The sequence below is a fragment of the Malurus melanocephalus genome, unplaced genomic scaffold (genome assembly GCF_030028575.1).
Source record: "Malurus melanocephalus ecotype Western Australia unplaced genomic scaffold, MMel_1.1 scaffold_289, whole genome shotgun sequence".
Classification (NCBI taxonomy): Eukaryota; Metazoa; Chordata; class Aves; order Passeriformes; family Maluridae; genus Malurus; species Malurus melanocephalus.
The window spans coordinates 678,313-694,432 of NW_026623521.1; the positions used below are offsets into that span (position 1 = coordinate 678,313).

General features: G+C 38.3%; 1 protein-coding gene across 1 annotated transcript; it reads left to right on the top strand.

The window, feature by feature from the left end:
- The first annotated feature begins 4 nt into the window (after positions 1-4).
- LMLN (leishmanolysin like peptidase) lies at positions 5-15,826 on the top strand. The gene is made up of 17 exons (XM_057376749.1): positions 5-160; positions 467-564; positions 659-689; positions 1,202-1,284; positions 1,748-1,865; positions 2,710-2,888; positions 3,492-3,597; positions 3,825-3,919; positions 4,691-4,808; positions 5,583-5,690; positions 6,384-6,460; positions 7,028-7,138; positions 7,853-7,985; positions 8,585-8,744; positions 9,508-9,638; positions 10,281-10,491; positions 11,083-15,826. The coding sequence occupies exons 1-17, from the start codon at positions 5-7 to the stop codon at positions 11,175-11,177; spliced, it is 2,010 nt and encodes a 669-aa protein (XP_057232732.1). The 3' UTR covers positions 11,178-15,826.
- Positions 15,827-16,120: the final 294 nt, after the last annotated feature.

The following is a 16,120-nucleotide window of genomic DNA, read 5'->3' on the forward strand; positions in this document are numbered from 1 at the left end:
CAAGATGGCCGCCGAGCCGGGCGGCGGGCGCGCCCGGTCCGCCCGCTGCTGCCGCCCGCCGCTCGCCGCCTTCACCGCCGGGCTCTTGCTGCTCCTGGCGCTGCCTCACTCCGCCTCCCCCTCCTCCTCYTGTGACCACCGCGTGCCCAGCAGCGACCAGGTGGGGCCGATCGGGRGGGCTCAGGCGGCTGCGAGGGGTGYTGAGGGGCAGAGGCTCCCCCGTTGGCCGTTCCCGCTGTTGGAGCGGTCCCTTCTCGGCTTTCCCGGGCCGGGCTGTGCCGGGTCTGGCCCCGTCATCCCGGTGGGATGCGTCCCGTTCCCGGYGAGGGAAGGGTCGGGAATGGCTGGAAGGGGCTGGCGCGGAGCGGGGCTGCCGTGGCGAGAAGGAGCCGAGGGCCCGGGGCTGTGGGTGCTGTGTCTGTCCGGGTCAGCTGCCTCGTCCAGCGCTTCGTGCTTCTCCCTCTAGGTTGTCTATCAAGTTCCTCTGAAGGAAAATCACGTCACGAAGAGAAACGTGGATCAACAGCTAAGAATTAAGATTGTGTATGACAGAAGCGTTGAGGAGTGAGTATAATGCTGTGGCAGATTTCTTTTTTTCCATGGCTAAGAATGGAAACCTTAGTAACTGAAGCTCATTTGTTTTGTTCTTTAAATATAGTTTGCTCCCTGAGAAAAGACACCTTATAAAGGTATGTAATATTTGCTTCCCTTCTTTGTTTGTATACATTTTATTACATGGATGTAATTAAGTTCAAAGTTGGTTTAATTAAAACCTTGAATACCAGCAATTTAATATTCCTCTAGTCCAGGAAATCAAAGCTTTGTGTATAGATTATGGCTCCATTACAAATAATTCCAGAGTTCTGCTGCATGTTGTTTGACAGATGTTTGCTGTATCCCAAGATGTAAAGATCTCAGTGAAAAATATAGTGTATATAGTTTTTGAAAATTGAAGTTGTACATTCTAATTAATCCTGGTTTCCTTCCCATTCTGTCATTCCCATAACAAAATACAACAATACTGAAACAAAGTATTTCCTAAATATATTGATWATAATCGAACTTCCTTAGAGAGTCTGGGTTTCTCCTATTCTGCTATCCTGCAATATCTAGCAAGTTTCATGTAACTTGGTAGTTAATGCCTTTAGGGTGAGTTATGTCTACACTGCTACTGGGTAACTCTGATTTTTGTTCTTYTCAGAACAAACTCTTCCCACAAGCTATATCTTATTTGGAAAAGACATTTCAAGTGCGCAAATCCGCAGGTGCTATTTTGCTGAGCAGGTATGTGAAAATCTGTTGAATATCAYTTGCTATATTTGATACATAACGTTGTGCTGCATAGCCTTTAAAAGAAGATTAGAGTGTAAGAAATGCTCTGCTGAATCAGATCAGTGACCCATCTGATCCAGTGGGGGTGGCAGATGCTCTTTTGCAAATCTGGCAACCTTCCATGAGCAAAGCCTGCATTTGTTGTAGCAGAGATGTTCAAAGCTATACATGCTGCCAATTCTCTTCTCCCCCATTTATGAACCTGGCCCTCGTCTCTCTTTGAACCTGTGGATGCTCCATTAACTACTGGAAGCATTATGTCTTCCCTGGTAGGGTAATTAACAATTTTCACTGTGAAAGTTACGTTAAGTAGCAATGTAAGTATATTATATAAATATATAAGTGCTGTAAGACTATTCTATAGTTCCCTTTCAATAATAAAACAATATTGACTGTCTTTCATGTTTCATTAAAGGCAATGCGTGACAAACCAATATTTAAGGAGGAAAGCTGACCCTCACAGATATTGCCAAAAAGCCTGTGCAGACCATACGAGATGTGGGCCAGTTATAGTTCCTGAGAAACACCTCCAGGTAAGCTCAGCTATCCAAGTGTTTCCTAATCTTTGAAATACTACTATTCATGGAAATTAAAAAGTGAATATTGGTAACTGTGCCTAAGTGACCCGTTTGCTGGACATCACTAAGTCTGAATGAAAGAATAGAAMAACTTAAATTAGTGGAAGTTTCTGTAGTTCATGTTCTTGAATCAAAATAAAAGTGGACTGGTAACTATCTTCAGAGTTCTGTGTTCTGATGCTTGTACAGAGARGATGAGATTTGGAGCTTGCTAAATTGCCACTAGTCACTGTGTTATTCACCTTGGTCAATGAGTTGGGTTTTCACAGAGTTAATAGTTGATTTTTTGAAGACCTTGTTTGAAGAGGTTATCCATTGACCCAGGAATGTGGTGCAAGAAATTCTTCACCGTTGTTTTCTTGCATGAATTTTTGATTCAGTTACAGTATGTGATCAGTAGAACTCTGTTTTGCTTTTGTTTAACTTGCAAGTTTCAACTATATAATAAAAACATAGCAGATTACATGAGAAATGCTATTGCTATTTATGTATATTAGTTTTGTGAGCCAAGATTTTGGTTTTTGATGTATAGGAAATACAGGGTGCTAATTCTGGGAAGCTTGGCAGGCCTTTTTTTTTTTGGTTTTTTTTTTAGGTGCCACCTTCCTTTTGTCTAATAAATCAAAAAAGCTACACATTTGGAAGTTATTCCTTGGCTCTGGTTTTGYTTACTGTTCTTCATAGGGCATTTTCTTCTGCTGTCTTACAGCAGGATTTATTTTTGGCTTCAAGCTAATTGAATTGTAATGCAAAATTTTGGTCATAAATATTTTAATTGTTCCATTTGACCTTTGAAAAGCAATGCAGGGTGTACAATGAGAGTAACTGGCACCGCAGGCCCACGAGCTCACCTGACCAGGAAGGGGTTCGAGATGCTGACTTTGTGCTCTACGTTAGTGCTCTCACTACTGAAAGGTGTGGCCATGAAAATATCATTGCTTATGCAGCCTACTGCCAACTGGAAGCTGAAATGGATAGGCAAGTATTCCCTCTGTTGCAAACTCTTTTTAATTAAACTTTCAAGTTTTTTAATTGTTCRGTTGTGGAATTTGATTGTTTGCCTTTGTGGTATAACAAAGGAGSGGTCATTGGGACAGACAAGCACTGCATTTATGTACCATCAGGAAACCATCAAATAGTGCTTAACTTGCAAAGCTGAGCCATGTGACTCAAAGCTGATCCTCCACTGTTAATGCCTTAACTTTATCTCAGGATCCTGTTTCTGTTGAGTTGAATGCCATGATTTCACAAACTTAAAGAATGCAAGYTCCTACTTATGTGACTCTTGTTTCCATTTCAGTTGTAGTCGCTCTCACAGACTCGATATCTCGTAGGGTCCAACTTAAGATTCAGGTCCCTTGCACTGTAGTCACTGACWCCTGTGCAGAATACTGAATATAGAGATTGATTGACCCCATTCCACTCCTCCCCATCCCAACAGGAAATTAGTCACTGTATTGTTAACAGATTTATAAATTATTGGGATGTCTTTTTTTTTACATTCATCTATTTCTTCTTTAAATCTTCTGCTGCTTCAAGTGCATAATGATTTGAATTTTGTGGTACTTTACTGTCTTCCAGGCCAATAGCAGGATATGCTAACTTGTGTCCAAATATGATTTCAACGCAAGCTCAGGAATTTGTTGGCATGTTGTCTACTGTGAAACACGAGATAATCCATGCACTGGTAAGGGTTGATAAAATGTTGCYCTGAAATGGATGCCTGCTTCCTCATATGCCTCCAGCTTATTGCCAAGAAAATTATGTTTGGTGGAGGAAAGCTCTTGCCTTGCCTCCCTCAATTTACGTGTTCATTGCCTTGGAGTGTTGTACTTTCAGTGTGTCAGTGGTGGGTTTGGGAACTCTTTCATGGCATTTGACTTCGTATATGAACRCTCGCTTTTTTACTTGAAGGGTTTCTCAGCTGGACTGTTTGCATTTTATCGTGATGATGACGGAAAACCTTTGACGCCAAGATATGCAGATGGACTTCCTCCTTTTAATGAAAGGTATTACATATTAATGAAAGGTATTACATATTTTTTGGACCTCTTTGTGCTGCTGCTGAAGGATTTTTTCGTGTTGCTTTTTTAGTGTGTATTCTTGCCTGTTGAAAATCAAACTTTATTTCATTATTAGAGTAACTTCCATTTATTATGTTCAAACAGTGGTGGGTGGTGGTTTTCTAGTCTTTCTTTACATTGCCATAAAGCACTTATATTATCCACATATACTATAAACTAAGATAGGATTTCATTTATCAGAACGTTGGAAGTTAAGAATTACGGTTATCCATACTGTCTAATGTCAGTGCAGTTCATTTTTAAGACTTGTATCATTCAAGGTTTGTGGTTATGCAGAACTGACAAGGTGTGTAATCTGCTGTGTGAATTTTCTGATTTAATGAGCAGTTTGCATTCTTTTTTCTTTGTTTAGTTGGTATTGTAGATTTTCTTCTAGGAGGTGGAAGGATAGAGAGCTTTGTTCGCTTTTTATAATAGCAATACTGAGGATTTTTATTTGATTTCTTACATTTTTGGTAACTGCAGAAAATGTCTTGAGTCTATAGACTGTATTTTTAATAACCTTACTTTGCCTTGTTAAGTCAGAGTTGTGTGTGTAATGAGCACATCTTAAAAAGGAAAAAAGCTGCATAATAAAATTTTTAAATTTAGAAAGTGTGAGGGACTATAGAGATTATCCATGATTCTGTTTCTTATGGAGATAGATCTTTGCACAATCTTTGTGGGAAGGATTTGTGACCAAACTTCTCCTTACAGCCTAGGTTTGTATCAGTGGAGCAATAAAGTCRTTCATAAAGCTGTGAGGTTGTGGGACGTACGTGGTGGCAAAATGCTGCGCCATGCTGTTCATCTTCTGGTGACACCTCGGGTGGTCGTAAGTGTGCATTGCCTTTCAAGCTTTGTATGCCAGGGTTGCCAGGACATTCTTGAGTCATAATTATTTCTTATACTGGAAGAAGAAATAACCTAACATTCAATATCCTTCCCTGAAAGTATGGCCCAAGGCCTATGCCATTAACACTGTGTAATTGAGAGGCTGTGCCTGAAGTAAAGTAGAAAATGGGTGACAGTATGAAATAAATAAATTGACACAGTAAGAGATAATTAAGGGACTGGAAAGTAAAATATTGAAGGTTAAGCAAAACTGATGTTGAAGAGATTCCTTAATCCTACTCTTTAGATGTTTTCCTACAGATTTAAGACACCGCTCCTTTATTATTAATATTTTGTCATGTTTAAAATTAAATTCTTTGAGGTTTTTTGGAAATTTTTCTTGCTTCCCATGCCTCAGTGTCTCCCTATGTGGGCTCAACAGAACATATGCTTAAGAGTAATAAATTGGATTTGGAAATAAGTCAGTGTTAATCATATTTGGCCACAAGTAATCTTTTTGTTTTAAATCTAAYACAGTATTTAGAGCAAACATGGATTAATTATCCCTGGGTTTGCTCRTTCATTTCAAGGACATGAGTAGATAGTGTGGTAGACTTGCTGTTGGGGTGCTTGCTTTGTCAGCCTCTGAGTAGAAACAAAATAGTAGTAAAAGAATTTCTGAAATAATTTAAATAGATAATTCTAGAGCTCTAGGACTGCGTGTGGGTATCCATCTCAGTCTTTTGAGAGTTGTGTTGAAATGTTTTCTTTCTAGGAAGAAGCCCGAAAACATTTTAATTGTCCAATTCTAGAGGGAATGGAGCTTGAAAATCAAGGTGGCATGGGTACTGAGCTCAATCACTGGGAGAAGAGATTGTTGGAGGTTTGTGCTGACACAAGGAATGGAAGGGGATGTGAGAATGCCTGCTCCCTCTGCCTTGATTTTTAGCTTTATTGTGGTACCTACTGGAGCCTTGAAAATGCAGGGGTATCAAACCTCATTGAAACACATCACAAGTAGTATTTGATACTTAAATACTTAAATGTCCAATTTCTAGATACAGCCTTCTTACTAAGTCCCAGAGTATGAGATCAAGTGTTTACTGAAAAGCTAAATGTCTCTTACTTCTCTCTGTCATTTATTCTTTTGAGAAGGTTTGTCCCTTTTTAGGATAAAGGGGGTATTCTTTGAGTTAGTTAAGGTTTGTTGCCCTCTGCATCTTAAATACTTGATCATTCTATTCATTACCTTCATTTCATCTTTATTCATGTGCCCCAGCTTTAGCCTTTGCCATGTCTCCTCCAGAGCCTTGTCTGATCAAGAAAACACTTATTTCCCTCTTGACATTTAAGCTAATTTTTATTTGTAACTTTTCACTGTGTGATATTTTTGGCAGAGGTACATTTTCTAGTTGTCATTTTATGCAGTGAAGTAAACAAGAAGGGAAATGCTTCAGGACAGTCCTTTAATGAAGGAGTAGGGGATGTGATTATCARTAGTAAAAAGACATGAGAAATMAAATGCTTTTTCATAAGAAGTTATGAGTGGCTTACCAATATTATTGATAACTTTCAGAATGAAGCAATGACTGGATCCCACACTCAGAATCGAGTCTTTTCCAGGATTACYTTAGCATTAATGGAAGACACAGGGTAAGAGTTAAGAATGGTGGGGGTAGGTTTTGCTTCATTGTACTTGATTTTATTTCAAATTGATGCACTTGCACTTACCACTCTGCAGCAGAGTAGATGGTTATCATAATTAACATTACATTAGACAAGGAGTCATACCTAGCATGTTATTTTTTCATCATGTGTTTCAAAACTCAATCTAACCTTAAAAAGCTAAGCATTGCAATGCAAAGTGCTGTTTGTAGAGTCTGTTTACTTTTTGTCTTAATGTAAGTCTTCTTTCAGTTGCATGCAGTACATATTGATTATTTTTTTCAGCTCTTCTTGCAGATAGAAAGCAGAAATKGCCTAAATTTTAATCTTTCTATCCATTGTTCGTTTGCAGATCACAAAGTTTTCTAGTTCATTGTGACTTGAAAAATAGTGAAATCATAATRCATTTTCTTATAGGCAGAAAGGGATGTAGCTTCCCTTTTTCTTAATTTAAAAACCTTAAGGCACAATATGAAATTCTTTGAACTGCTGTTTTATTAATCAGAACAGTAATTTTTGAAGTAACTATATTCTCATTTCAAAATACCTTTACAGATGGTATAAAGCAAATTACAGCATGGCAGAGAAATTGGATTGGGGACGCAATAAAGGCTGTGACTTTGTAATGAAGAGCTGCAAATTCTGGATTGACCAGAAGAGACAAAAGTAAGAATACAGTCTTTTAAAAAATATATAAAACCAAAACCCCTGATGCTTGCTCGCATTTGTCCTTCAAATGTAGCTTAGTAAAAAGAGGTAGAGGTGGATAGAGAGGAGCAAGGAATGCTGCCCTGCATCCCATCCAATATGATAAATACAGAGGAAAACATATTAGGGTGTAGAATGCATTTACACCATGAGAAGGCAGTGCTTTAGAGAGAATGGGTGGGACTYACTCTAAAAGTGTGTGCCTTTTTATTTTGTCCCTTTTGATTGGAAATGCAGCCTGTGTTACTTTGCATTACTGGACTGTACTTAAAGTAACTGAAGGAGATGATAGCCATCTTYAAAACAAAGCCTGCCTTGTTTGTTCTTTATGACCTTGTTTGTTCTTTACAATCATTATACATTTCTAGGACACAGCTGCATAGTGGGCCTGTTTTGCTTGTATGGCTTTTTAAAGTTTACAAAGCAGTGTCATTAAAACTAAAGAGATGAATGCATTGTAACTTTGTTTGCTGGCTTGATGTTCTATAAATCAGAAAGGTCATAACCAGACAAATAAGAAAAATTAGCCTCCAGAGAGGAAGTTGGTGATTCTTTGTGTGATTGAGTGTAGGGAAGAATGGGGACAGTCTTGGAAGACTGCTTATGTAAAGCAGTTTAATTGATCTGGTGTGATTTTTATTCTTCCTTTTTTGTTTGTATTTTGTTTTTGAGGAAGCAATTAATCAGTCCATACTGCGACACTTTGAGGAGTAATCCTTTGCAGTTAACCTGCAGACAGGACCAAAGAGCAGTAGCAGTGTGCAACTTGCAGAAGTTTCCAAAGCAGTTACCTCAGGAATATCAGGTAYAATGGATCCTACTTTACAAATAACTTAAGCATTTTCATTGTTGAGCTTTGCAGCCTGATGATTATATTTGTTTCATTTTTTTTTCTTCTGGACTAGCAGATGAAGTAGATAGAGTGAAAAATGTCTGCCTAGTTTATTACAAGGAGTCCGAAGATTGATAAAACCCCCTTGTGATATTAATAAAAGAAAAGGATTTTGCTTGGCTAGCTAGCAAAATACTAGATAGAAATGTTGCTTTGTAACAGAAATCCCTGAGAAAGTCTTGTTTGAGGTATTTCTTCCCCCAGTCTGCTGTGTGTGTCTCTACACACTAAGAAATCTGTTCAGCTTACATCCCAAAGAATGAAATTATTACAGAGAGGGGAATCAGTGGCAGAAGTTGGGAGTGATACATGCATGTAGGAATCTCTGCATTATTTACATATTCTTAAATGCTTCTGCCTCATCTGGTTCATGGTTATTGTAAGGTSCTGTTAATAGCATTCCTGAGTAGTAACAGCTGATGTTTTTGCAGCTGTAGTGATTAGGTCTATTTAAAAAACAATTGTACACTTGCCTTTGTACAAACTGCTTCACCACTGTATTTGTTTTGCAGTACTTTGACAATCTTAATGGAGTACCAGCAGAAGAATTGCCTTACTATGGTGGCTCAGTAGAAATTGCTGACTATTGTCCCTTTAGTCAGGAATTCAGCTGGCATTTAAGTGGTGAATTTCAACGCAGTTCAGACTGTAGAATAATTGAAAACCAGCCAGGTCAGTATTCAGGACTTCAGAATGGTATTGCAGGGACGGTATTTGTAAACGTGGAATGGACTTGCTGCATATTCAAACTAATTTCATGTCAGTGTTTTCACTAGTGAAGTTTCACACCACCATCTGTGTAAACACTGAGCTGGGGTGAGAAGCACAGTGCAACTACTCTGTACACCTGAGGCAAACTCACCTCTCTAATGCAAGAATTGCATAAGAAATGAACAGATCATTACCCTAAATGATCCAAATACAAGACAAAGCATGGGGGTGGGTTGGTTGTTGATTAAGTCTCTGAAACATAATTGCATTTTTCACCTTTGTAGGTTTTTTGTTCAAGGCCAGTATCTTTTCAAGTTACCAGAACATGGGCTTGTCTCCTAGTGTAATGCATGTTCAGTATTGCAGAGGTCCAGAATGCTGTAGGATATTATCTGTCTGTGCAGTTTTCTCAAAAACAAGCACACAAACATGCTTTGCCCTCAACCCAGCAGTCACAGCTGGCATACCCTGAAGGCAAATATAACTGCATAGTTCTGATGGAAAGTGCTTGCTCATTGGGGTTTTTTTGTGGTTAGTTGRTTGTTTTGTTTCTTGTGTTTCTTCCCACATTATTTTCAAGATGGTATAGTTACCAAATTGATAATAATTAAGGGTCAGAAATATTCCAAAAGTAAACCTAGAAGCATGTGGGGGGATTACTGATTAGATAGTCTTTTCTGTTACACTGAATTGCAGCTTAACTAGAGTATTCCTTCTACCTTAGATCCTACCAAAAACTATGGTGCAGAGAAATATGGACCAAACTCTGTATGTCTTATTCAGAAATCTGCTTTTGTTATGGAACAGTGCAGGAGGAAACTCAGTTACCCTGACTGGGGTAGTGGATGTTATCAAGTAAGTTTGTGTTGGGTTTTTGGTGGKTTTTTTTTAATAACCCTAAAGGGAAAAGTCAGGCTTAAAACGTGCACTGTGACTGTTAGAAGTTTGCACCTGCACACTGGACATAATTTTCCCAGCCTTAAATCTSTAGATAATATAATATACTTTGAAAAAAAACTGTCTTCCAACCATAACCATGTAATTCAAATTAGTTAAGTGTGTGACTGCTGGGATGGCTTTCAGTCTCACCAGGGGCATCATCTGTCTTATTCCTGWRACACTTTATTCTCAGCWAAGAAGRAATACTTCTATGRAATGTTCTGTTGTTGAAGCTTAATSTTAATTAGTCACTCTGATTTTTCAGAGGTGAAAAGCACCATGCACATGTCACTTACTTTTCATTATCCTCATTTTCTTTGGCACTATCTCACTAAGGGTGTCATGTTCAGTAACTGCCCAAGGCAACAAAAGTAGTCATTAGCAGAAGCCAAGTTTTACTCCTTCTCAGTTGATCTGCATAATTGCACAAAAAGAGTAAAGTCAKTGCTTTAAAGCATTCCTGAACCAAGCAGTTGCTCAAAGTGCATTAAAATACTTGCAGTTAATCTGTGCTTAGGAGAAATCATAATACAGACTTGACTCTTTTTTTATTTTAAGGTTTCTTGCTCTCCACAAGGGCTGCATGTGTGGGTCAAGGACACTGCATACCTGTGCAGCCGCTCAGGCCAGGTGTTGACTGTGAGCATTCAGATGAATGGCTGGATACACATTGGGAATCTGATCTGCCCAGCCTGTTCAGACTTCTGTGACTCCTGTCCCCCAGAGAGGGATCCTCCGGCTTCTAACTTAACAAGAGCTGCACCCATTGGTAGGTTGCCTTATTTGCTGAAGTGAAACTTCATTATTAAATATCTGAAAACRTCAAACATTTGTGTTAGCTCTGACTGTCAGGAACAGGAAAGGAAGGCCATGGCTATTTTAAGAGCCCAGGTGTAGGAGGTAAAGGAAAATAGCAAAGGTGCTGCTCTGCTCTTTACTGTGCAGTCATGCAGAATAGTGACTAACACAGGAGAAAYGTGTCTGAAACATAACTCCTTCATTTCATGTCTCTTTCTGGTAATCATCCCAGAAATCTAGCTTTAGCCTGGGAACTTAGCAGGAAATCTGACCTGTGTTTTGAAGGCCATATCATTATTACAATCTTACAAATTATCACCTTGGTGCAAAGTGAGTTCTCACTTGTATAACTTCCTGTTGATAAKGTTGTAATGCAGAACATGAACAATCAGATTCAGTTTTCTTTTTGAGGAAGGTAAAAAGCTTAATTCACTAAATACCAGTTCATATTTTGTTAAGTTTGTTTTAACTATTGGATGTTTTTTAGTGTTCTCTTTGTTATTTTATCTTGCTTTTAAATGTAAAATTTGTAATCTTTTTTAATTCTTTTTTTTAATTTTAGACTTATGCTCCTGCTCATCCAGCCTGGTTGTAACCCTTTGGCTGCTGGTGGCCAACTTAGTTCCCCTGCTAACAGGATTGTTTCTCTGCGCATAGACYTGAGCTTGGGGCAAGTAGAAGTTCTGAGATAATACCCATCCTCCTGCACTCCCTATGTGGAGCACGGGGGTTTTGTCTCTGCAGGCAGCTGTCTCCTGCTGAACCTCATCTCCTCTGGCAAGTATCAGTGCATGCAGTAGTCAGGGAGGTGCTGACAAAAGCAGGCAGAGTTTTGAGAGGAGGAATATTTACCTTGTCATCTCAATAAGTGCCAGTATTTTCCTGAATTGCACCCTATGTTTTTTTTGACGCAGTAACAAGATCTACTCTGCCAACTGTGTTAGACTAYCTGGCAACTCAGTCAAGATTTGAAATGAGAACTCTGCTGTAATAGAACTGAGGGCTGGTTTTTTTTTTATGTCTGTTGTGTGATTGGTAGCAAAGCATTTTCAAACTGGAAATATACCTCAGTGGTTTGGTCAAAAGCCATGTAAAAACCAGTTGTCATCACTGCTGATATCACAGGCCTAAAGAGGCTGGTAATATGTTTGTTTGTTTTGTCAATTCTTACAATTTATGGGGGAGGAAGAAATGTAACAGGATGTAACAGTGTTTGGCAGTTGCCTCCATAACTGGATTCTGAAGTTTTGAGCCCCYTCAGAATTCATACTAGGTAAAGCAACTAATTCTTGGGGTTCATTACATCTTCCTACATGCATGAAATGGAATTTCAGACTGGTAACCAAGACAACTGTCTGGAAATCCCATTTTCATTAGCATATGCCAGTTGTACTGTGAAATTTTGTACATCACATGTTTGAATATTCTCAAGAGTTTGCTAGGCAAATGCATTTCAGTACTGATACTCAGACTATAAATTTGGGATAGGATTTATGATTATTTTTTATTTTGTTGGTTTGTTTCTCAAATAGTGAATAATGGCATTATTGTTTCAAGACTAGTATGAACATAATTGCTGATGTTCTCACTTCTTGTTGAAGAACAAACGAGTAGCAATGGCAGCTATAATCTTACAGGATCATGCTGATGTCTCTAGACCAAAAACTATATTGAATGTGTAAGGAAAGTCTAATCTGTTTTCCTTATTTTTTCTCCCTTCCACTTTTTCTTGGACATGTAAATGGATTATTTGAGAATTTGTACTAWGTTGAGAATCAGATGGTTTGAATCACATGAGAGCACACCTTGCTGTGAAATTAAACACTTGACACAATATATAAGAGGAGGGAAATGAGCAAAATGTGTCAAGGTAAGGACAGCTGCTCTAAAGCATCCTTGTAAGGATGTTTTTATTTATTTCTGAATATGACATGTAACAAATAATCCTGTCCAGAGTAAAAGAAACTCTTTGTGGTTTGAGCCACTGTCTGTCCTTTTAGGACAGTTTTCACTCCAGGAAATGTGTTAAACTTAAGGGAGAAGACATGCCCAGTGCACTAAAAAATGCAGATATAGGGAGAAAGAGCTGCTTCTTAATTGTTCAGTGATAATAGAATTGTTAGTGACTGGATCGCTTTCCTAAATGGAAGTTATGGAGATGAAGTAAAACTTATTTAGCTACAATTATACTTTAATAGTTAAGACTTCCACCATGATTGTAAGAAATTCTTTGTGCCTACTGGACTTGTTTGTTGTTTGGTTTTTTGTTTGCTTTATTTAAAGGAACTCTTATGACACTGCTGAAGCAAWTAAGGTGAAACTTCAAACTGTCTGACGACATCACAGTTGAGAGCCCCTTGCACTGGGCTACTTCTCCTTCTTAACTGCAGGTTAAGTTTGCTGTGAATTCCACAAGGCCTAGACTAGCCTTAAATAGGTGTCTTGAGAAGCAATACAGGTCAGGACTCAAATGCTTTAAAACTGTACAAACTGGATTATGAAACACTCAGATTGATAAGTGAACACTAATTATTTTAATATAGCCACGAAACAGTCAATGTAAACTGATAGCTGGAAAACAAAAAGGTGTGAGAATACATCTTAGGTCCCAGAGGCTGATATTGTATTTTTTGTCTGTTGTGCAATAATACAGTTGAAATGGTATCACTAAACAGCAACGCTTTTGATACTTGAAAAGAAATTACTGGTTATTTACTGGTTATTTTTTTCTTACTGTGAAATGTTTGCACTGTCTGAACTTTCTGGTTAACTTTATAACTGTTAAAATTTTTAACTGGTGTTAATTTATTGTGCTCAGTATTTGATATGCTGGTCTTCTGTCTGTCTAAATGTGAAATTTGTCATATTTAATTGAATATTTTTATCTTCTACACAGTTGTTTATCTTGAGGGCTTCTCTTCTTTTAATCTCTATTCCTGAGAATTAACTGAAAGATGGCTTAGAAAGYTGATGCTTACCTACTTCTGAATTGTATACATTTAATTAAAGAAAGGGGATGTAGTGCTTTGTATGGACAGGGAAAAATCCAGGCCTGTTGGAGCTTTTGTGGTCAGGTTCACCAGTACCTGCTGAGTAGCTGCATCAGTGAATCCAGTGAAGTAAAACTGCTACTGCCTTAATAATCTGAGATTTCAGTCRTAATTTCTTTATTGTGCAGCCCTTCAGCTGCCTGTGAACTGCAGAACTGGACATGACTTTAGGGGGTTGGGTGTGAAAGGTACTTTAGTCAGAAAAATGCAACATCTATCCCACCAGTGGGTTAGCAGCTGCTAGCAGCTATAGCCTTGGGGGAATTGCCAAGGAATGTGTCAACTTAAATTGGCCATGAATTGGTAACTGTCATACAGAATATTTGAGTAAAGCTGACTACCTCAGTTCTGTTTGTCTTTGCATTCAGCTTTTTAACCTGCTGTGAACTTCCAGATCTTCACATGAATTAAGTAAAAWCATGTCTCAGGTTTTTAAGAGTAAAATTACTGCGGTAGGAAGCATAAGCCATTTTTGAGTATAGAACATAGCTAAAATTGTAGCTTAAACGGATCAGTTATGTAGCCTTAAGAGTAGTTTCTGCTGTAAAATTCAGAATTCTTTTAAATTAATGCAAAGTTTGCTGTGTTAGGTGTCCTGACCACATGTGGCTAGTCCCTCCTACTGCATCTCTTAATTTGGAAATACAGCCCATCTCAGCCTTTGTGTTTCCACCAGAGAAGACTGGGCAGCAGGAGYCCTGGAAGTTGTGCTGAGATGCATGAGTTTGCTCATCTCTAATAGAAACATTCTCAGTGTATAATGTCCACAGGTTTAACTTCTTCATTTTTTAAAAAAACATTCCATGTTTGCTTAGGGAAGTAAATTAGTCTTGCAGTCGTTTTTGATCCCAGTAGTTCAAATAATTTCAATTAGAAGTTGAGGCAAGTCATACTTTAGGAACACATTTTTCTAGTGTTGCAATTACAAGGAGGAAGGATAGCTTTTGGCTGGAGAAAGCAGCAAGTAAAATCACATTGAAAAGCAGCAATTCATTCCTCCTGAAATGAGTCGAGGTATTAGGAGACTGTCACAGCCTTTGATGGAGGTTAATTACTGAAAGAGAATCATATCCCCCATTAATTGACTGTCAGCCCAACAAAGCTCATTCTTTCTGCTGAGCACTGGTAAGTTGGGAAGACTGATGTCTGAGAGCAGACATATCCATGATCCCTTATGAGGGCAAGTTGTGTTTAAATCTTCCTGTCCTGCAAATCTTTCTGCTTGATGATATTCACTAGAGAGGGAGCKGCACATCCTTCCTTCCCCACATTTCCCAGGAGTGACTTCCAGCCAGCTGAGCAGCTCMAGGTCTTTTTTCTGCAAGATTGAACCCCTGGTTTTTGCTTGTCTGGATGTGTGGGTGCCTGCCTGCATGTACATACTGCTCTGCAGGATCTGGGGCTGTTTGTGCACTGAATAATGGGATCTTACACTACCAGACTTCYAAAGTGCAAATGTTGCCTTTTTAATGTGAAGCTTACCTTGGAGATAAAACAACTGTTTTGAGAGAACTGGCTGACCTTGAACATGTGTTTCCTATTTTGGTACAGAATGTAAATATAGAGCTAACTATTTTACACAGATTTTGGCTGGATTGAGAKATAAGGGCTAATTTGTGTTATTTATGGAGTAAAAATTTCCTTATTTTACTGTTTGAAAAAGGTATGTCATGCAAAAGAAGAAAAATCTGTTCTTCAATAAAATATCTGTAGAAAATTAATTCTTCTTGTCCTTTTCTTTGAGAGCTGACAATGATTAACTGCAAGARTAAGTGCAATAAAGGACCACTATTACAACAGTCATTTATTTTGTGAGAATGTTGAAAAATGAAATTACATCAAGTCTGCATATTGATCACTTTATTAAACTGGTATTTGATACACCATGAATGTAAAATACTCTGTGTTATTATTAGCTCATACATGACTTGTCAGAAATTCAGCAGATGGTAAAGTAAGGAGGTTCCTGAATTCTCTATCCCATCCTCAAATATTTGATACTTTAAAACTGTGTAGTATTTCAGTTTTTTGCCAGTTGAAATTGAAGATCATAAATTCCCAGCTCTGTGTGAAGGATTTGGCCACATGATTCCCATTTCAGTGGAAGGAATTGGTGTTGCTCTGCAGAGCCCCGAGCTGTTGGTTGTGWCTGGAGTCTGAGCAGGAGGAGCTGAGCTACTTTTGCTGTTGTTCAGCAGATTCAGGGATGCTGCAGCCACTGCTTTTGGAATCCAAGCTAGCTTTRCTAGCTGTGAGACTGAGACTTTTACAATACATTTGTAATTACAATACATTATAATATATATATTACTCTGGTAAATGTGAAAGACCTAATGTTTCTCTAAAATTAATTGAAATGGTTTTATAATCTACCTCATTTTTTTTCCCTCTTAAGCAATATGGCAGTGAGTACATAGATTAAAAAAAACTTGCCTTCCTCTGCTATACTGGAAAATCGGATAAAGCACAGCAAAAGTAGGTTACTCTTCCTTTTTGTTTGCCTTTTCTCAAAATAGGAGTCTTTCAAAAGGGTATTAAAGCTTATAAAAT